Raw genomic sequence first — 22,492 nt, forward strand, 5'->3', positions numbered from 1 at the left:
GTTTTCAGGAGGTCCTGCTGAAAGCAAATGAAGGAGCACTTGTGTCAACATTCTGAAGGCAGCGACGAGCCACAAAGCCTCCTGGCCAAACAGCCAAAGGGCTGCATAACCTCCTGCAGAAGAGCCACGCTCTCAGAGCCCTCCTGCACTTTTGCTTTATGTGGAGCTTCAGTGAGATGAAAACCCTTTTTTCTTTTCATCTTAATATTGGACTGCATATGGGTTGTTGACTGGACCTTTTGCGGGAAGTTAGTATTTAGATGCTGAAAAAAAACGATAGTCAAAAATTGACTGATGTATTTATTTTTAAGTCAAGGTTTTTTGTGTTATTTGATTGCAAATATTGAATAAGTGTACAGGAAATGTGAGGAGAAGAGAGACGGGGGGTAGCATGCAACATATGTCACCGAACGGATTCCAAACGAGGATGTTTGTTGGTATGTGGCATGTGTTTGTAGACCACTAAGCGACTGGGACATCCCTTGTTTGTGATGCAAAACAATTTGGACAGTTTCTTCTGCATTCCCGCCGTCATGTTTTGACAATAAATACTATTTCTATGATCTATTTTCTGCATGATTCTGTTTTTGTTTTAACTTAACACGAAGGCTTATCAGAAGTACAGTACTACAGGATGTCCTAGTCTGTCTTTTTGATAGGGGAATAAGTGGTCGTTCCTCTGATCGAAAACACGTGAAAAAGGGACTCTCCTTTATCCAACCATCTGTCCTTGATTCCTTGTTGTTGACAGCTAATCTTATCACAAGCCTATCTGTGCGTAACATCACTCAATGGATGTTTATGCTGCTTGCATGGAAATGTATGCAAGTGATAATGTGTGCGTTTTTTCACAGCTCATTGGTGGCTTGGATCTTACCCTGAGCAGTAGTTAGTCCAGATGTTTGGTCTCTAAATGGACATACTGCTTTGGAAACTTTCCCACATGCTATCTGGCGCGGTTGACTCTGTGCTGGCCCCAAACTTCAAAACAACCCAGCTCTAAAAATAACCTGAAGCTCTTAATCATTCTGCAGACTCTTCATGTCTCTGATAGTCAGATCACAGAGATCAGCAAGGACACATTATTACCCGCCCAAGTCATGCATCTCATGGCTTTTAGGCTGAGTTCACAAGGCACTAAACGTCTGATTGTTATCTCTCTGTGACGGCACATCATGATCTCTCACAACAGAAACACATGACAGACTGTAAAATAAGAAGCCGACCTATGAAACCCAACTACGCCATATTCCCTGACTTGAAAACAACCCGGAGACCACTTTTTCTGTGCCATAATGTTTTATTTCAACTATACATGCCGTGTTAAAAAAATCAACAAAAAATATCATGAAACAAAGACCATCATTATTATTTACACATTCACAGTACAACTTTACAACATATCTACAAGCTGAAATACTCTGGAGATCACATGTACAGCTGGCCTTTCATTGCCATGTTGCACAGTATTTAAATCAAAGTTACATGACAACATCCGGTTGATCTGCACATACAGAGCTCAGACTGAAATATAAAGGCTTCAATTTAGATTGCAACAGAAAGACCCATTGCAATGTAAAAGGCAGTTGAGCATGTTTATGTTGAGAGTATGTTTGTGATGTCAGTGGGCACGTGTCAAGTACAAAAAGAGGGCCCAAACACTGGTTAGATGACGGGCAGAGAGTCTTTACATACAATCATCACTTGTAAACAAAATGTGGCTTTGGGCTAAACAGGCAACTGACGCTCGGATAGGATTGCAGAAGTCTCCTAAATAATGTCCCTTAGTCGTGACTACTGGCCAATAGAAATAATTCCTGTCTCTGCAATCCTAGGGAATTACGGATTCTGCGTGACTACCACCCATGCCAACTGTAGGCTTTCATGTGAACACTTTTAATACATTGGCTGTGGGCAGGATGTGCTGCGGTCTAACCACCCTACATCCCACTGTCAAGAAAATACATTCACTGCATGGCACCTCTATGTGCTGGATTAACACCATTCTCTTCAACACCGGTAGTACAGGAGAAAAATCAATTCATACCCTTAATAAATGTTTTTTTGAATGTCCTTTTGTACGACGAGCATTCAAAAGTAGAATGTCGGTCAGTCAATTTATTTTCCACATCACTTCAGTATGGATTTTGTTGTGGTTCTCAAACACATCTATATGATTTTCAAATTGTTTGTATAAAAGTTGATTACAGAGTATATGACAGTAACATACAGAGGACCAATTGACATTGCCAGAATTATTTACTGTAGTAGTTTTGTGAATAAGGCACACAATGCACAGATTCAGGTTCACTTGCCTAAAAATATTTATACTCCTTATTTATAGTATTTCATTATATACAGGATCTTGTCATTCCCAGCATGACACATTGGTAATTTTGAGTTGATTGTACACTGACCACTCGCAGGGAAGCTGCACAGGGAACACGGGCTGTAGAACCAGCATGACGGAGGTGTTACATCCACTTATTGTTCTAGGATCAGTTGAATATACCTTTTAATAGGATTAATGTAGAAGGACGTTTCTATTGTTTTTCTATAAGGGGAGACACTTTTACAGAACAGAAGTTCCTTGAAATGCTGAATTCACACACCATTGTTGTTGGTTTAGTTGTATATGGTAAATTCTTTAAATAACACAGTCAACACATTATAAAGGCAAACCATTTTGTTCAAAGTTCATTTATAGAATGAGATGAGAAATGTATGTTTTTTCTTAATACCATTGCTACATAAAGAAAGGAGTCTCTTGAACCACCAGTATAATTACCAGGGGGCAGTGGAGGTTATGGGAGGATTCAGTCCTGGGGACCAGCATTATTCCCCATGTATCAGATTTAACAGTGCATTTAGTTACTGATAATTGTTCTTCTTTGTCTTTATCTGCAAAATAACCCACACATACAATCTACTCACGCACAAGCAGATATGCACACCAATAACAAGGGCGATCCCAGTCTTTTTGAGAAGGAAACAAATGCATCAAAGACAAACACCTATGTTTAAAACCAATAGCAGCAAAAATACTTTCCCAAGTTTCCCAGTGACATACAGTGTACTTGTCCCAAGATACACCCAGCATGACCAACTTCGCAATAGAGAGACAAGAAAATGTGTTTTGCCTCTGTTCAGATGGGTTTGAACAAGTCTAAGAGATCATATTATTTGAATAAGGGACTTAGGTCTTAGACTTATGGTGCGTCCTCTGGCATGTGGCACTACTCTTGATAAACAAATGTAGGCCACATTTGTATACTGCCTGTACACCAATCTGCTTTCCAATCAAACAAAACACACACACATTTGTATTTGCACTTCTTTTCTCTGCATGTTTCAGCTATTAGCGGTCTTACGCAGACTTATGATTTTTGAGTTTCCTCTCCACTGCCCCCAGCCATCTTACTACGAAGGCGTGGCCTACCTCTCCTCTTTGTTTAGTTCACATTAGTGGGAAGACAGTGCTCAAGGGCAGTGACAAATGAGACCAATTCTTCAAGTATTCCACTATTAACATGGCACCACACACGCAGGCACCATAGCGGCCCCAGCTGGTGTCCTAAACCTTGTACCAAATATGGAAACAGGCTACACCCAAACCTAGATACAATGGGTAGCAGCAGATTTACTACCATCCACTCTTTGTATCCTGTGGCTATCGTCACAAGGAAGGGAGATGGAGATGTAGGGAGCGAAAATGCCCCATGGAGTATCTTTGGCCACATGTGTGAATTTTCCCTTTTTAGTGTGAGTGAATGTGCATATCTTTTAAAGGGGGAAAACACCTCAAGTCAATACACAAACACTGATAGGGCCTATCCCATCCGTCGCCCCTCAAAGCCCTCGGGGCTCAAAGTCAAGTCCAAGAGCTCACTCAGAAGTGTCTTACTCTTTTAATAACTGTACTTGTTGACCACTCGCATCTGTGGAGTCTGTGGTGGAAACCCATTGGGTTTAGGGGGCACATCTGGCTTTAGCGATGGGGTCCGTTTAAGCCCTGTGCGAGGGAGTGAACCATACCCACTGTAGCTGCCCTGTCGGGGTACAGAGGATTGGTGGGGTGAGTGCATTCCTGCCCCCATCAATCCACCTTGAGAGTCAAGTCTGGAGGGGGGTGTTGGGGGCATGTAACCCCCTCTGTTCATACTGTGTTGGCGAGACACAGACACCCCCATGGTTACCCCACTCGGTGAGGTGGATAAGGATTGCCTGTGAGAGGCACTCCGGTGGAGTTGATACCCCCCTCTTTGCCTCTCCAGGGTGCCACCCATGCTCAGGCTGCCCGTTGGTGTTGTTGGTGTGGAGAGCAGGGGCACATCAACCCTCTTGGTGGGGCTGTTCCTAGGGAGGGAGGAGGAGGGAGAATACAGGGAAGCCTCACGGCTGGGCACCTTGGGGGGTAATTCAGTCAGTTCCTCCATGGGCTCCAGAGTAAGATGTTGCCGTGGACGAGGCCCTGATGCCTCTTGAAGAATGGCCTTGGGGTTGGCCACTGAGTCGTTTAGGTGTTTTAAAAGGTCATTTAGGGTATTTCTGGCATCCACTGACTTTTTCTGTTCCTTCCTACATCCTTTAGAATCTGGGTTTTTCAGCCTCCTTTCAGATGAATGTGGCAAAGTATCATCTCCACTGTCATGGTTGGAGTTGTCATGTGTGGCATTGGGCAAGACAACCGCACTAGGGATCTGTGAGTGTCCCAACGCGAGGTGAGGGAGGTTGGAGTTGGAGATGGGAGGAGCAGGAGCAGAAAGAAGGAACTGAGGACTCTTGGCTGATGAGTTGGACTCCTGACGCGGTCCACTTGCCTTTCCAGGAGCCCTCTCCCACTGGTTTGTAATGGGCTGCAGGCTTTTCTGCTGAAGCACAGGGGTGGACTCCGGTGTAGGCAGGGCTGCCAGCTCGGGAGGCTGACATCCGTCCCGCAGGATCATGGTCTTGGTGTCTCCATTAGGTGAATTCAGGTCTTTGCCGTTGCTCAGCAGATTGGTGTACATCTTGGGAGAATCAATGTTGGTCTGGTACTCCTAGGATTGGGAAAATTAAAAACATTACAGTTTTACATCTGGTCCATTATCTCACCTCCACAAAATACTTTAATGTAGCATTGGAGCTGTTTTTATAGCTTTACCTTTACAGGGCTGTCAAAGAGGCCATTGAGCTTGATAAAGCTTCCATTAGAGTCGGAGCAGGATGGTGCAGACTCTGCGTCCTTGTGGACATGTCTTGGCTTACGGAGGAATGAGTCTCGGTAGCAGAAAACAAACAGACCAGCAAGGAGAGCACCCATGAGAAAGGCAGCAAACACGCAGGTGATGAGGATGTTCATGTGGACCATCTGGTTGGTCTCACCTGCTTGGATATCCCACACACCTACAAAACATTGACACTTTGTTTAACTCCAGGTGAAAATAATTAAAATGTTTAGTGGAGAATCCCTCCCCATTCAACAGCAGGAATGTGTATGGTTGTGTTCTCAAAACAACATGCACATTTCTGAGTTTCTAATTTTATAGCAAAGTTATTTACACATTCCTATTCATCTAAACCAAAATGAAGAAGAAATATGTTGAGGATTTGAAGAAGCTGTTAGGTACCCACATCCATTTCGGTATCTACAAGAAGCAGTGCTATGTTAGTTCAGAAGGAAAGGCTTAAAGTGTTGTGCCTTTAACCACAGTCCATTATAGGCTTTTTGTCATGCGTTCAACCAACACCAAGGGGATAGAAAAGCACTGTCATCTGAGATGGAGATCCAAATCAACCTTTTCGCAAAAGAGATCAACCGACAGGAAGTTGTTCAGTGGAAAGAGATGCAGTGATCATCTCCCAGGATTTGAGATAGCTGCTGCTTTACTGGAAGTTTGTTAGTAACCACAGACATTGAAAAAGTTAGTCATCCACGTGCGGCCACAAAAGTGATGTGGCAGAGCAGGCCCAGTCAATGATCTACCAGCCAGGGTAAACTGTTACTAGAGCTATAGTTAAACAAATCTATACTAGCAGAGACAGAAGCTAAATCCAAACAAAAGATTGGTGAGTGCGAGGTTTAATGATTAGGAAACTGGGAAAATTATTAATAAGAAAGAAAGAACAAAAGAAAAAATTACAATTTTAAGAAATGAAAACAATATATCATGAAAATATAATGTTGATATCAACATAGAATATGTATGTAAATGTCTATTTAAAAAAGAAATAGGCCTAATTAAACCCTGCCGTATTATCTAATGGCAATACTAATTAGCTGCATGTGTGCTTTTGCGTATGTGAGACTATGTGTAGCTTAGTGAGAGTTGTTGGCAGCTATCAGATCAGACTTATTGCAGTATGTTGGCTGCCTCCCTGCGGGCCTTACCCTCTTGGCCCCCTGGGATAGAGTCTAAAGAATGGGAGGTGGCTGGGTCATCCTGCAGCACAAAGCCTGAGCCGTAGAGCTCTGGATCAGGCCCAGAGCTGGGGCTCTGAGTGGGTATGAGTACTGGGGGGAGTATGGGCCCACTGGGGTGGGCAGTGACTGGCGTTGATGAAAACTCCATGTCTGTGGTGACAAACAAATTGTTAACAAACTTTGCAGACGTGGGTAAAGCATACTGGTATCATCCCAGTAGGCATGGGCAATGGTTCCTTTTTAAAGTTAATGTTTGACAAAAAAAGTGAAATAACCTTATCACAGTTCACATTTACAATGAAAGTATATTTTTGTTTAGAAAATTTGAAAAGGGAAAAGGAGAGGATACTGAGATTCACTGAGGAGTTGGTACACAACAGTAAGGATGCCAAAGGAGGGTTGAAGGGCATGCAAGTGGAAGGAGTGATTGGGAACAGGAAGTGATGAGTGAAAAAGAGGAAGTGAATCTGTGCTAGAGCACCAATGAATCTGTTGTTTGTGATGATGAACATGAAGCTGGTGACATTAGCATTCAGGAGGTAATTGGTAAGAAAAGATGAATGGTGGCAGTTGAGGAAAGACAGGGTTGGAGATGCTGAACTCAAGGAAAGAAACCATTTGAGTAAAAGATCAAACTAACCAGAGGTAGGGTCGCCAAATGATTTGTAATCTGGCGCTGATGTACTGCCCAAAAACGCTAAAAGAATTCAAAAGGACAAGAAATCAGTATAAAGGAATTCAGAAATAAAAACCAAAATCCCTAAAAGACACCAAAAGTGCAGTATATTTGGTTTAATAATAAAGATATAAAGCACCCACAGTGTCCCTTTCTCACTGGAGTGGAGTCACTGGGGGCCCTCTGGTTCTGATCAATGCTGAGGTTCAGCTGGGGTCATGTTCAGTTGGTACAAATAAAGGGACAAGCATTTTACAGTAAAATTGGCAAAGGCATATTTTCTGGCCGTTGGATATTTTAAGACCTCTACCATTTGCACCGGCTGAACATGACCTTTTATTGTACATGTCCATGTTTCTGCCTCACTGGTGGCATAAGTTACAGGTGGCCATGTACTGTATGCAGATGTGTGTGTTAATACTTCACAGACTTATGTAGGGGCAAGTTACTGGAGTGGTTACTGGTGTGAGTGTGCAAGCTCATGGTGTGTGTGGAGATGAATTTGTGTTTGATCTGCTTGTTTGTGTGTTTGTTTGTGTGTGTTTTTGTTAGAATGTGTCTCAGGATAGAAGCATGGCATGAAGATGAGAATCGTACCATGACAGTCTCCCAGGTGGGTAGTGTTTCCAAATTCGACATCCTGCTCATATCCAGTCCTAAAAGACAGAAAAGAGGAGATTAATTGAAGAGTTGCAAAAGGAATCTTTATAACTAATTGTCCCCTATACATGTGCATTTTATATCAAAAGGGCTTGACTCACAGAAAACCAGGCAGTATCCTCTCACAGGCTCCATATGGCTTCCAGCCACAGTAGGGATCTCTTGATGCAATGCAAGACCTGAAGCCATACAAACAAACAACCATCAGTAAGGGGTTTAATCATTCTGGGAAGTGCACTCTAATCATTGGTGACCGACTGAACATTAACCAAAGGCGTAATAAAAAGCTGTAATCATTGCCTTTATGGCAATAACTAAAACACAAAACAAAGTCACAAACCTATGACCATTTGTACAAAGTGCGTTTTGCCTCCCCTACGTGTGTATTCGAACGTCACTTACTTGTGGCACGTAGTATGCCTTTCACAGCGACTCAGGGGAATTCGGATGACACAGCTTGAAAAGGCGACATACAGACTGTGTGCTTCTTTGTCCACGTGCAGCGAGAGGACACGCTTGTCGTCCTCATGGTTAGACAGGCACCTGGGAAGGGAAGAGAGAAACCTGATCAGAGGTTTATCTGATAAGTCCGTGTACTGTTTCAGTCTCAGTAGATTTAATCACTTGTTAGGTGGAAAAGTCACATAAAGCTTTCTCTCACAGCTTAACAGGATTTTAACCTCTAACACACTGCAGGGTGCATGTTAACATCCACAAATAAGCAAAAGAAGATATTCAGACTCATGCTGTGCAGGCACAGAAAGCAGACGGACACTGCTATCAGTGCCAGGATGCTTCACTTTAAGAGTTGCTGACTCCTCGGCCAGAAGGGGAAGAGAAAAAGAGAAGAGGGGCAGAAAGAGAGAGGGTGCAAAGTGCAAGTATCCCTACTTGGCCCTGTTGAAGACGTCTATCTCCTCCAGAAGCAGGCTGTCATTCAAAGACATAGAGGAGGTCTTGGCCAAAACCTTGAGAACAACCCCTGACTCGGCCCCGATGAACACCACTGTGTAGTTCTTGTGAGGTCCTGCTTCATTGTCCACAGCCAGTGCTGTCAGTCTGTACCTATACACACAGCAGAGAGGCATGTGTTACTCACAGCAGGGGTTAACACAAACAAGATAGAAGAAGATATGTTGAAGACATTGCTAAAGATCTTATGCAACTCAGTAAATAAAAATACTTCAATATTATAATAAAGATGAACGGCTAAATTCCCTTTTTTTATTTTTATTTTTTTTACCAATCTTTACTTTTTTAGGCAATATATTTAGACAAAGTTCTCAGACGGCATTGTGTGAAGGGTTGGCATTAAATAGAAATCCAGTGCCAGAAATGTTGCATATTATGTGAGACATTATATTGGGTTGATTTTAAAAACGAGGTTTCAGAAACATAGTTATAGCTTAATGTATTTCTGTGTTTACCTGACGCGAGTCTTGGTGAACCAAGGCTCATCCCCAAGAGAAGGCACAGCTGTGTCCATGAGGGGGTGGGACTTGATGAACTGCAGGGTATCGTCCGGAAACTCGATGGAGCTCTTTAAGGACGCAGCTGGACCATGACCTGCACAGCACCCGGGTCTAGGATGGAGGGTGCACAAGAAAATAGGGCAAAAGGTCAAAGATCAGCCTATACGATCACACACCAGGGAGTAATAATAGCGTCTATTGAAATGGATGAAAAGTGCAACGAGAGCTTGGGGGGAGAGGAGCAGGTGCTTATTAGGATCACTAAAAGGCATCAGCTGGAAATATAAAATATGCATATGCATGGTTATCCTCCATTAATGATTTACCAGGGTAATGAGGTGCTTTGTGGACTTTGTGTTTTGGACACAGGGCAGGGCTACACATATATGTGCTGACTGTAAACAGGTTAAATATGCAACGCGTCTAATTATGCCATATTAATTATTCAATCATCAGCAGATGGTGAATGTGTGTACTGGGTCAAAGCTAATAACTAGCTCCCTTACTATTGGAAAATAATTGATTTCATTGGGTTTAACCTGGATAAAGAAGGGTTGAGAAAATGTGAAACAATGTCAGGTGGTAAACAGATGCTGACCACCTGTTTTTCTTTAGTTTTGTTTTGCTTGTTTCTTTTTTTTTTTTTTTAAAGTCTAATTCTTACCGGGGTTTGGGAAGCTTATCCTCTGGAATTGGAGTCCACACAGAATCAGCAGTCTTCTGCTCTTTGAAGCGGCCCGAGAATACTTTCTCTATGTCGTCCATAGAGAAGGCACACACTGCTGACCCAGGGATGCTGTGAATATATAAATACATCAATGTTTATCCACAAATGATTGACATTTTTCTTATTTCTATACATGTTCTGTCTCCAGTTTCTGTCTATCACCAGCCGCTGCTCACCTGTTCATCTGCGTAGTGAACACGCCCACCACCGAGGGAACTCCATTTATGTTGATGATGTCAGTGATGGACTGAAGCACATCGAAGTAGAAGAAGGACTCCCCTGGCACCGAGCAATTAAGCCTCGCCTTCACAAAAGATGTCCAGTGCTTCTCAAGCACACGCTGCGACCCCCCGACATCATTCTTGCAGATTCGAGCCACACGAGAATACACAACCTGCGAAGAGCATGGGTTTAAGAGATTCAGCGGAAGAGGAAGGCAGCTGAGTGAACGTCACTAAAAAACACTTCAACATGCTGAATAATGCATCTCTCCATCCTGGAGCAACTCGGGGTAACGACTTTACAAACACACACACTCGTCTTTAACTTTGTGTGCTGAGATTATTCACCCTGACTGGAGCTAACCAGTCATGCCCCTTCTGGCCCGATGCGGCGCCATGTGAATGTGTGTTGGATTGCACTTATTACCAAGGCTTCAAGTTTAAATGAAGTGTATGAAGCAGTTGGCTTAGGCAGTTTTAATTATTTACCAGCACAAACCTCCATCAAAGGCCAGGTGTCACCCAAGCATTAGTAGGGTTGAAATATTTATTGGCTGGTGGCTTATGTAGGATGCTGGCTTCCTGTTGCCCGGCCAGACCCGCTCAGGATGAGACATGGTCAAATCTAAAGTTGGCCTCTAACACAGAACATCCTAATGCCCTCTGCATGTGTCATCGGTAGAGGCAGACACAGGGCTCACATCTCCGGGAGACAAATCTCCGCACTGTGTAATGGTTTTACATTAGTAGAACATTTCCAGCAAACACTGGCTGCTGACATTTCTCGTGTTTTCTAATGCAATGTACTGTCTTCGCCTGAATGGGCCCCATTACAGCTGGGACCATTTGTGGCAAGAACACATGCACGGAGGGAGGTGTAAGCCTTTTTTTGGATAAAGGCCTGCATATGGTCTCTGTATGAAATATATGTAAAGCATTTTAAACGGCAGGTGCACAGTCTTACCTTTCCCAGGTTGCTGTGCTCCACTGCAATCTCTCGGTAGAAAAAGTACACGTAATTCCCATACTCTGCTGCGTGCAGGAAATGAGGTTCTAAGAGGGAGACAGAAGCAGAGAGTTGAAGCGTATTTTTGCACTGTCACCACCACTGAGCATGTTTGAATATTTCAGGGATTTGTACATGGCTGTATATGACTGGGGGTGACCTAGATTTCCTGGGAGAGAACAGGCCATATCCCCGTGGAGCTTGGCAAGGCAGGAGAGCTCTCTATCATTTCAAAAACTGCTCTGACAGCCCCGTACATACATACACCATGCAAGGGCACCATTGGGCATTTAGCAAGCTGGCAGGTAGACACGTGTATCTCCAAGGGGAAAGAGAGATAGAGAGTGAGGAAGAGGCAATCGCTTACCTTTCAGCCATTTGGAGTCATATTTGATGGTCCTCAGGGCCGATCCATCACCCATACTGCGATAGATGACAGCATCACTGGCCTGGAAGTCAGCTACAGTTGCTGAATACAGTTTCCCCTCTAAGAGACAAAAAAAGCAAGAGGTACAGCCACAAAAAATTAGGACACACTGCTCTATAATGATCTGTTGTTTCTGTTTTCTCTTAAAGAGGCTTGATTAGGTGCGTTGTTATCGCTGCAGGCACAGTTTTATCGTGGTAAAGACAGAGGTGATAATGAGAGCGTAAGTAGAAACCCATTAGTTCTTCAGCAAGAGTAAATGTGTGTGTGGGCGAGTGTGTTTTCAACCCTTACCAGCGAAAAGGGCAACGTTAGTTTGCTTGGAGTCAAATGGGCATCGTGCCAATCCATTGATTTCCTCCCCATCAAACTCGAGGTTATCCAGCTGAAGATAACACAACAATCACCCACACATTAAAACCTTTCGTCATGGGACACAGTAAATACCAACATACATGGTAACACTAGCACACACATAAATCAGTCAGAGTCTAGTCACATGCATTTCAATAAATTGAAACATTATTTTCTTTACCCAAAGTACTTTAAAAGCAATTACACAATACAAGTCCATATTTTTGTGCATGTATGCACCATTGTTCCCTGGATTCTTACCCTGTAGTATCTGCACATGGGGTTGAAGCCGTTGGTACCACAGATGAACACCAAGTCATCGTTTCTGGGAACCAGCACTTTGATGAAGTTGTGGCATTCGTCCTAAAATCAGACACATAACATGGGACAGCATTATTAGAGGAAGCCTTCTTTTCTGCTTACATGTTTATAACACAAAAGGTAAATGTCTTTTTATACGTACTCTGTGTTTTCCCTTGACGGCACACATGTCTCTGTCAGCTTGTCCTGATCGCCATGTTAGCTTCTGTGAAAATCCAACATGGAGCATTAGACACACGCACGGCACACTAAATACACACATACACTCACTCATGCACAAGCTCACACAGTCGTCCCTTTTCCACTCTCTCAATTTTACAACCTGTCCAGTTTGTGATGAATGGCTCTGTATTTTCTATGGAACCCTTTTAGTGTTGGTAGATTGAGAAAACAGCGAGAATCTTACCCTGTAAGGAATGATCTCATTCCTGTAGGATTCTCTCAGACTGACCAGGTACACCTGATCTCTGTGGACAGACAGAAACACAATATTCAGCTCAGCAACACAGCACAATCAATGTTTCTGTTTAAAAACAAATCTAGAGCTTCATAAATACTTATTAACAATATAATAGAGGATAAGGTACAACTCTGATATAATGATATAATTGTTTCTATTTAGTCTCCACTATGAGAAAAACAATTCTGAATGGTTCTTTGTCATTAGAGGTTCTCATTTCCTGTGAACTATGTTTTCCCTCATCTTGTGCCAGGAAACAACATTATGCTTTGCAGTAATATACAATCTGAAGGAAATGGGTTTAAACCAATTTCTGAAAAAATAATGACACAAAAATATAGCTAATTCAGATGTCGGTACTATTTGAAGAACAACGAGGTTGTTGCATAGTTGATTCATGGTGAATTATGTTGTTTTATGCAACCGGCTTTTATATTAAAAACACCCTGAATGACCTCTTGGCTAGAACATTTTACATGACAACCACATTTAAAACCGTAGAGAACATCTTGTTTAATTTTTTTGCCAAAACATGTGAATAGCCCAAAGTGGCCAAAAGAGGATCCACCTGACGACACACACTGATACATGTGGAAGTGATTACAGGGGCTCCAGAGGTGGGAGTTTTATACGGTAGATGTCGAGCAGATTTCCTGCTACATTATTGGTGCTGGCGGTCAGACTAATCCCAGTGCCCATAAATACCAAAAAGACATGTAAAGATGCCAAGAAACCCTGACAGAGCGTTAGGTCGGCATGATAGACGCCTTTCTCGGATCAATGCGGGCCATATACATCAAATACCAGCCTAGAAGCTGCAGATCCAATAACACTAAGAGCTTTTCCCCCTCCTTATGCCACTGTTTACCTGCCATGGACTAACTGAGTATATTGGTGTGGGGGATGTGTGGAAGAGAAGGAGAGAGAGTGTGTATGTGTGTTGAGTTTACCTGCCAGCGATGAACAGAGTGTCCTGAATCTTGGTCATCAGCTGAAAGTCAAGGCGATGCTGTGACTCGTTGCCAGAGGGCCGGCCTCTGAACACAGGGTATCTCCGTGAAACTGTGAAAACATCACACATTCACACAAAGTGTTAATGGGAAACTTAAGGTATAAGAACAGGCACTCTTGCAGGGATATACAACACTCATCTCTTGCTACATTTAACAATACAGTGTAGAAAGAAATATCCTGTGTGTTTGCTTTAAGTCTTACAGCAGTTAAGGTTATGGGATGGTACAGTTTATTCCATGTGTCGTGTTTTGTTTGTGCGAGAGAGCATGGCTGCCTATGTCAGCACATTTCTCTGTTCTTCCAGTACATCACAGAGATGTAAATGGTATCCACTTGATGCGACTGACCATAGAGCAGATTGATTTTATTACTGAGAAAATGGCATGCCTGTGTCTGAACTGCTGACACATGTAGAAGGAGGAGGCTGTCTGCATTTGTCTTTTATACATATGCGGCTAGAGTGAGAAAAGTGTACATCACAATAGTTGTTGACTTCTTCAGTGATGTAATTTGTACCCTCATCTCTGCTGAGCTCATTTGTGGGCTTGTACTCACAGTGTGCGTCAACGACATCAAGGGGTACGTTGTCCTCGGGGAAGCTGACGGCGAGGATAGCGCGTGAGGCTGTCAGTAGCAGCAGCAGCAGCTCACTGAGCAGAAGCACAGCTCTCTGGCCCATGGCTGCTCACAGACGACACTTCCTGTTTCACTGTGGTGGAGATGTTACCTGGAAACACACAGAATGCTTTGGTTGAATGACTTTTAAAACCTCCTGTTATATTTATCGTTCTGATGCAACCTGTAGTCTTGTGAGCCAAATTCTAAACCTTCTTTTAAATCATGAATGGTAAGAATTTCCGCTGTGATGTTTTAGTTTTCTAGTCCATACCGACTAGGTCAGTGAAATTGAAACATAAGGCGCACATCATGCCCTCTTGTGCTTATTGATGACTGAGCTCTCAGTGGCAGTGCTTGGCGTTTCCCCTGTACCTCTCTCTGCATCTGCTGTCTAAGGGAAGGTCAGCCAAGTGACCGGTGGGGTGTCTCCGTGTGTGTTGGAGGCAGCGGAAGTCCACTCTGTTAGAACCGTTGTGGGCATGCTGTCTCAGTACATCTGTGCTCAGATTGGTTTTTCCAGAGCCAGGCTCCAAACTAATCAGCACAACTTCATCACCATTACTAGTGTACCCTCTGCACTGACCTTAGCTGCCTTCTATTAGCGCTCTGTTGGATGTTATTTCTCCAGCCTTTCTTCAGGGCAGGTGCGCTTTATTGCAGTGCAGTGATTAACTCATCTTTGTCTCAGGAGGATCAAGTCATGTACAGTTGTTTTGACAAAGTCGTTTTTGTGGATAATATTTTGTACCACATCTAATTGTAGACATGATACACCATCAACTACATTGGTAATATTTCATTGTGGGAGTGGCAGGAGTTTAGTGTGTATGTTGGTGCGTGGAGTAGTGCTTTGGAGACAGACTGTGTCTGTGCATATTAATGATCGGTGTGCATTCAAATATTTATAAGGCAAACAAATTATTCATGCAGGCAAAGCCTGAACGGATATAAACAATTTACCGGGAGACGTCATACAGGCAGAGGGATGGATTAGCTGGGAGCACACTGGGACACACACACACACACACGGCTGCACATACATAATCACGCTTTCAAATGGTGTAATGCAAAGACTGATGCATGCACATACACAAGCACACAGAGTATTGACTCATTTTTCAATTAGCCCCAAAGCACACCTGCTCCGGGGCTGTCTTTGGGCCTGGCCTGCCAAGCCATTAGTGCTCTGATTGATCCACACAGGAAGCATGGCAGATCAGCAGCCTGCAGAGGCAATCTATGGACTCTACCACATCACTGTAGCTTTGTGAGAACTTTGTTATCCGCAATCTGGCCACTTTCATCTTGTAATTGCCTAGAAATCTTGGAAAGACATTTTAAAAAGCAAAAACGCTAAATTAACCGTTATAGACATGGTTGCTAAGCAGAAAAGTGGGCACAATGAGGTGTTAACCTGTAAACAACAATACACATACCCGTACATCAGCACGTCAGCTTTCTGTAAGTATATATTATATATAAGTGGATTGCATAATACACAAATAGGTTGGACAGCCCTAAAGCATATACAAAGCTCACAGACGGTTTTTCAGGCACTCATAATTCAATTACAGTTCCTGTACGTTGTCACATAAAAGGATGGAAGCGGTGGGGATAGAAACAAAGTATTTCCGGCATCTTTTTTTTTCATCAACAATGTTTAATCATAGCCATTCAGCACTCTGTGGGATACTGGGGCCTTTAACGGTTCAATGTCATTATTATTAGGTAATGCAAGGCCTGGACAACTGAGGGCCCTCTTACTAGAAAAGTCCCCAATGACTCTGGGGCATTCATTATACTCTAATCTACATGCAAATGCATCTCTGGACACAAACGATCCTGAGATATATGCACACAGGCTCCCAGATCTATACAGAGAACAAGTGTCAGCAACTTAATCTAAACGAGAAATGATGACACTGCTCTTCAAAGAGAGACAGTGGTGTTCCTCGAAAGTGTTTCAGATACTCTCACTCCACGAAATGAGTGTATCTATTTGCCCAATAAATACATTGCCGACTTTCTAGGTCATGGCAATGAAAGGAATAGATACCAATTTCACAACAATAAAAAAGGGGAGGTATGAAAGGTAAATAAACCAGGCTCCACATTGAAATTCTATGGTGCTATCATACAGCATAAGCACACCACTTTTTTCCGCCATTCTCTCTAACTAAACAATTCGAGAGAAACACACTCCTATGAGAGGCAGAAGCCCAGCTTAGATCCCCCATGATTCCTTGCATGGTAACAGCCACACTGCGGAGGCTTCCCTCAGAAACTTTAATGTAAAACAGAAACGGGAGACATCCAGAGGTCAGCGATCTAAAATTACTTCTCAATCTCTAGTGAGCCCAGCTTGTTTTCTATTGACTATTTCTTTGCGCTCTCCGGTTCCTGCCCTCTTGTGTGTGTGTGTGTGTGTGTGTGTGTGTGTGTGTGTGTGTGTGTGTGTGTGTGTGTGTGTGTGTGTGTGTGTGTGTGTGTGTGTGTGCATGCATATAGGCCTCAACAAGCCTAGAGATGCTGGGCTTGTCACGCAACTCAGTGCCATTCAGCCTTGCCTCACTATACCTCTGTTATTACAGGCTTTTCAATGTCTTCCAACCACGCACTTTCCCTGCTGATGTTGTTGGCTCAGACCCATGGTGTTAAACACGGAAGGGGGATGGTGGATTGCTATTTGTACTGATGTAGGGTGCAGGGGTCTGTAGCCCAAATCAAGTAGTTACAGCTACAGATTTAGGGTTCCAAGCTTAAAATGACAGATTAACACATGTTCTCCTTTTTAGCTCTTCTTTCACTGGCCAATGTCAGCCCTAACCTCTCCCCCACTGCAACACTGAATGGGTGTATTTTTGAAGGGAAGTCCTATTGAGAGGAATTGGGGCTAATAAAAAGAAGACAAACAACAGTGGTGCGTGAGCTTGCGTAAATTGCGTGTGAGTGTGATGGGTGGATGTAATCCCAACACAACAATGGCGACTGCCGCTTGAGGCTGCTTGGCTTGTCATCTCGCACCAAACTGATCTGTAAACCTAACAGCCCAGGATATCAAATGGCCCAGGAGTTTAGTTTCAGGCATTTCACTCCTCACACTTGGTGTGTATGCCTTAATGCGTGTGTAAGCATGCAAGACTGTTCAAAACTGGATATATTCCATAACACTGTTACCTCTACTCTAAACTATAGGGAAACAAATAAAGATTGATTTCATTTTTTTATCCGCAGGTCATTTTCTCAATTAATTAATAATTTCAATCAAAACCTCAAAGATATTCACTTGATATCAAATGAGAACAGCATGACAAAACGAAATAAAAATGATTACTACTCCGTTTCCCACTTCAGTAATAATTACCCCTAATCGCGTGCTATTTACCTAAGGATCACTTGTGAGGGGCTTGGTTGGACTTGTTGCTTCAAATAATTGGCAGAAGGAGAAGGCTGTGCCATCCTAAACTGTGCTTCCCTCCCTTTATTCTCTACCTTGACGAGAGGAGGAGTGAAACAGGAGAACGGTTGTTCTCAGCAGTAGTTCTGCTATAGTAGATCACAAAAGGGGCTGAGCTGCAGGTGTGACCAGGAAACAAAGGGGGCTTTGGGCAAGTCAACACAATAGGGCCCCACCCCCGGTCAGTGGACCTACATTCAGGAGAGCTGTTGTGGGGCTCCTAAAAGGGGGTTCTGAAGGGAACAAACTATATAAACACATTGACTCCAAATGCTGCAAACAGGGTCAAACTTTTATCACTCGGCTAATTCAGCATTGGACAATCTGGTTTACAAGCAGCAGTTTGGGGCAATTTAGGCATATGGTTTAAAGGGTTAACACTGATCACTGTATGGTTGAATGGCGGTTGTTCCGGGGTTACAGGCGGCTGTAGTGGAGGTTAACGGTGATCGTTCTGGTCGCTGAGTTCCGACCCCGTGGCCAGTGAGGTGGAGTGAGACACACCAGCCAGCTGTGTTGATGACTGAACCCACCACTGGTTCTGATGTTTGGCCCAACCAAAGTGTGTGGTTCCTGCCAATATCAAGTAGTTTCAATAACTCAGCTGGGGCTCTTTTTTCTCTCTTTGTGACTGAGCTCTGACACTCACGCAAAGTTTCAGGGAAATGAACACATCTGGTGTAAGTTTAAACCGATCTGCTCTGTGTTTAATTCTGTAAAGGGACTGCACTGGCTTGAGAGAAAAGCATCCAATATTTTTGACAACAGACATACTAAACATTGAATATGAATGTGCTGTTTTTGTGATAAATGTAGCACACCAGATTAGTATAGTGACAACTTCAGTAAAAGCCCTTTAGTTGGTCTTCTTTTGCTCATCAATGCATTTGGCCATTTTTACCTAAACAATGAGACAAAGCAGAACAATTCCTACATTTACCCGTACCTACTCACAGTTACATGTTTTCTCCTGAACCAAGCTAACCGTCCCAATTATCTCCCTCTTTCTATTATTTTTCTTCTGTTTCTCTTCTTTTATTCGCTGGTAATTTTTCAAGTTTTGCGTGGGGATCTTCCGCTCCTCTTTTACGCACACAATCCACGCATCAGCCCGGACTCTAATTCAAGCATTGTCCACACTGGGTGAAGGCATTCAAGTTTTACCCGTGGTAAATCTATTCAGATCCCTTTAGCCCACATGTAGGACTAATACAAAAGACAACAAAGACGCGGGGGACAGCGGTGGACTGACAACTGTGATGGGGCTGCGTTTAACTGCCTCCATGGCACTTAATGCATGCACAGGGCTGGGCTCCCGTGCTGTTCTGCCTCCAAAAAAGGTTACCATCGCTTCTCCAATGTTTAATCCACTATAAGGACACCACAATACAATTGGGGATACATTTAATAGATGTATGGTGGGTGTACGGCCAACAACCTTCAACTCCGATTGCCCGTACTACTCGCCTTTATTGTTTAATATCGTGTTGCCATCATGCAACGTCCAATCATGTGCAGGCTGCCTTTATTCTAAGTTGATTTTAGTGATTTAAAACCTTCCGGAAACACTTTAATTAATCTATTTTACCTTTTAATACAATTGGGGGAAATTCACATAAGAAGAGACGAGCTATTGTGGTTGAAATTAAAGCAGAAATACGGACACTTATCTACGCGATTGGTCTGTTAAAAACCAACATTGTCGTGGCTCTGATTTTACTCTCGGTAAATCGTTATCTATGTTTGCATCTCTATTTTAATCTTGGGTGTGTTGTACTTTGAAATCCAAGCACTTGACTCTCTTATATAATTTCTTTTTTCACAAAGTAGCTCTCTGGGTATCATAGGCGTCTGTAGTGATGTGTCCTTAATTAAATCCAAGGTCCACCTTAATAATAAACACAAAGTGTTCTGTAGATAAAATACACTATATCAATAATTAAAAATATTCGAGGACCTACCTTGTGTGTATTAATGCACTCATGCATGGGGCAATCCGACTGAATGTCATATTCCTTTGGTAATCCATTTAAAAGAAAACACCCAGTGTGCAATATTCCTGTAATTTTAAGCTCCAACCGGACCCCACTTTCCTCTCTTTATTTTTATCCAGTTGCGCACCGATTTTGGCTCCGCTGGCCACATATAAGCATTTCGCCTGCCTGCTCTGTCCCCCTGCGCTCTGATGACTGATCTTCAAAGCTCTGCCACGACCACACAGCCCCCTCCCTCATACAGCGATACACCAGCCCCCTTGCACTACTATTAACTTTGGAAACCAGAGGGAAAAGACATAAACATTAACGACGCGCGATCCTTACACCGCGCACTGACTTCATGTACGATCATTGATTTAATGTTGACTCAAGATAATAGAGGGCGTGTGGACTGACTGCGAGCGTGATATCGCCCAAATCCACGGGAATAAAAAAAAACTATGTTGTGCTTGTTTATTGTTTTAGCATTAACACATTTCATTTAGTTTTAGATTAACCAGTTAGATGTATGGGTTAATAACGATGCGCGTATATAACTCTTATTACCAATCGGACCGCCTTAAGTGGAAGAGTAAACTGTACCAACAATAAAGAGGTGACTTTAGGTATGGTCAGCCCTCTGTTCCACCGCTTTATGGAGTTGGAAAGACGCTTCCGAGCAGGACACATAAACGTGCCGCGGAAGGAATTCATTAATAATAAATTGGATTGAAGCGTAAGTAAAAACAGTCTGGACCCGAACTATTTCTGTCCAGCAAGCATCAGTTTTGCACAGCGGCATAGCGACGTGGTCAGGAGAAATATTTTGTATCCCAGCAAATACTCCTCTCTAGTTTTCCTCTTGACTTTCTCTTTGTAATGCTTCGCAACAAAGTAGGCCATATCCAAGTATAGCGGCAATAAACTCACCTCATCTGCATTGCTTATTTTGTATCCTTTTATCTTGCTGTAATCCAGAAAATAATGATTATGCGCGTCGTAGTGAATCAACTTCTCCTGGTTGAGAGAAAAACAAACTAATGCACGGCAAATGGTGTAATTCGACCCGTGTTAAGTCAATCCATCCAGAGAGAGATCTGCAGCCTACCAATGAGCGGCGCTCCTGCTCCGGTCCCTCCCCTCACCACATCCATCTCTCCTCAGTTGGTTTGGGCTTCTCTGCTCTGGCTTCCTTCCTTTCTTTCCTAGAGCTCGGAGAGAAAGAAAAAGCGACCCCCTCCCTCCCAGTTCTCCTCCTGTGTGACCCCGTATTGCCCCCCCACTTCTCTTAAACCCCATCCCCCAACTCAAAGTCAGCAAGAGCGCCTAGTAAAAATCATTTCAGCTGAGTTGTGGCTGCTTAGTAAAACACAGCTTTAGAAATGTTTGGATTTAAGAGGGAGATGGCTAAAGCACAAATCTCCCTCTACTACCACAACACATCATGCAATTTATTATTCGAGCCTGTTAAAAGTGGAGATATACAGCTATAAAATCAACAGTTGAAGTCAAAGTTTAACATTCATGTCTCATAAATGCAAACATTATATATTCTAGAGAAATGTTTGGCCACAATATTATTTCTAATATTCACATTTTAACTAAATGCATACCAGAGTGTTGTTTTTAGGTAAAACAAATAATGTTACTTTATTGAAAACACTATTGTATACTATAAAAACAATGCATCTAGAAATATAAAATGAAGCTTTTCTTCCTAGTTTGGGCTTCGCCTATACATAAACATTAGGTAGTAGTCTACATGTGTATGTAAACATTAGGGTGAGTGCATGTTACCGTATGCATGTGAAGCTGAAACGTGTCAGGTCATTCCAACAGGTCTGCAGGGAGGAACAATGGAGGCCCATTTGCACCCCATTAGAAAAGCAGGTTAGCAGATGTATGAGAATATGTCCGAAGAAAACACACACACACACACACACACACACACACACACACACACACACACACACACACACACACACACACACACACACTCCCGACAGCCCCCATTATGAGCTGAGAAAGTGGGATCTGCATCTCAATACTTGCACAGGAAACACTAGTTTGCACTGCTGATCTTCCTGATCCCGGTTTGGCACTTCTTGCATGTCTTTGTCCCCGCTTGTCCCTCACTGGTCCCACCCTCTTCCTCTTTTTTTTTTGGAGGGGGTTAGGCTAATAGTACTCAGTATCCAATCTCTTCATTTGACAGCACTTTGCTTTTCTACAGGTCCTCTGTAGTCTCCAGTTTTACTCCAGTCACACCATCAGCTATCTGATCTGATTTTGAGCCGGTCTATAGTTTATCAGTCATTTATGAGACTTTTGGTCTTTTCTTCAGGTCTCATGCTTCAATCTCACCAGTCAATGTTTCTGTCAATTCTAGGTTAATCCCATGTGATGTCCCTGTATCCCCTGGGTACTGAATCAGCACGAGCATCTGTTATGGTGGGAAATGGGAAAGGGGGAAGATGGATAGATCAATGTGTCAAAGGTTTGCGCCAACGCAGGCACTGAGTTTCAGGACGGGTGAACACGTATATGGATCTATGGGCGTGTGGTGATTGGTGGGCGTATCGATTGGTCATTTTGTCCAGTGAATTGACAGTTTTATCATGGGCATAACTGTAAGGTGACATCGTTGCAGTAAGTTTTAATGGGTTTTGCTGCACTGTTGTTGGCTTTGACAATTCTTAA

At 43.0% G+C, this 22,492-nt stretch overlaps 1 protein-coding gene across 5 annotated transcripts; it reads right to left on the bottom strand.

The window, feature by feature from the left end:
• Positions 1-1,280: 1,280 nt before the first annotated feature.
• sema6d (semaphorin 6D) lies at positions 1,281-20,898 on the bottom strand. 5 transcript variants are annotated; one of them, XM_010772848.1, is made up of 20 exons: positions 20,723-20,898; positions 14,297-14,468; positions 13,678-13,789; positions 12,674-12,734; positions 12,410-12,472; positions 12,208-12,309; positions 11,887-11,977; positions 11,533-11,652; positions 11,124-11,212; positions 10,115-10,332; positions 9,876-10,007; positions 9,167-9,322; positions 8,631-8,804; positions 8,142-8,282; positions 7,841-7,918; positions 7,677-7,735; positions 7,044-7,100; positions 6,371-6,553; positions 5,144-5,385; positions 1,281-5,039 (listed from the first exon to the last, which is right to left on the bottom strand). In XM_010772848.1, the coding sequence occupies exons 2-20, from the start codon at positions 14,418-14,420 to the stop codon at positions 3,909-3,911; spliced, it is 3,333 nt and encodes a 1,110-aa protein (XP_010771150.1). In that variant the 5' UTR covers positions 14,421-14,468; positions 20,723-20,898; the 3' UTR covers positions 1,281-3,908. The 5 variants fall into 5 exon arrangements, with proteins under 5 accessions (XP_010771150.1, XP_010771151.1, XP_010771152.1 ...); XM_010772849.1 differs by lacking the exon at positions 20,723-20,898 and adding an exon at positions 19,778-20,029; XM_010772850.1 differs by lacking the exon at positions 7,044-7,100.
• Positions 20,899-22,492: the final 1,594 nt, after the last annotated feature.

The sequence above is a fragment of the Notothenia coriiceps genome, unplaced genomic scaffold (assembly GCF_000735185.1).
Source record: "Notothenia coriiceps isolate Sejong01 unplaced genomic scaffold, NC01 NC01_scaffold00011645, whole genome shotgun sequence".
Classification (NCBI taxonomy): Eukaryota; Metazoa; Chordata; class Actinopteri; order Perciformes; family Nototheniidae; genus Notothenia; species Notothenia coriiceps.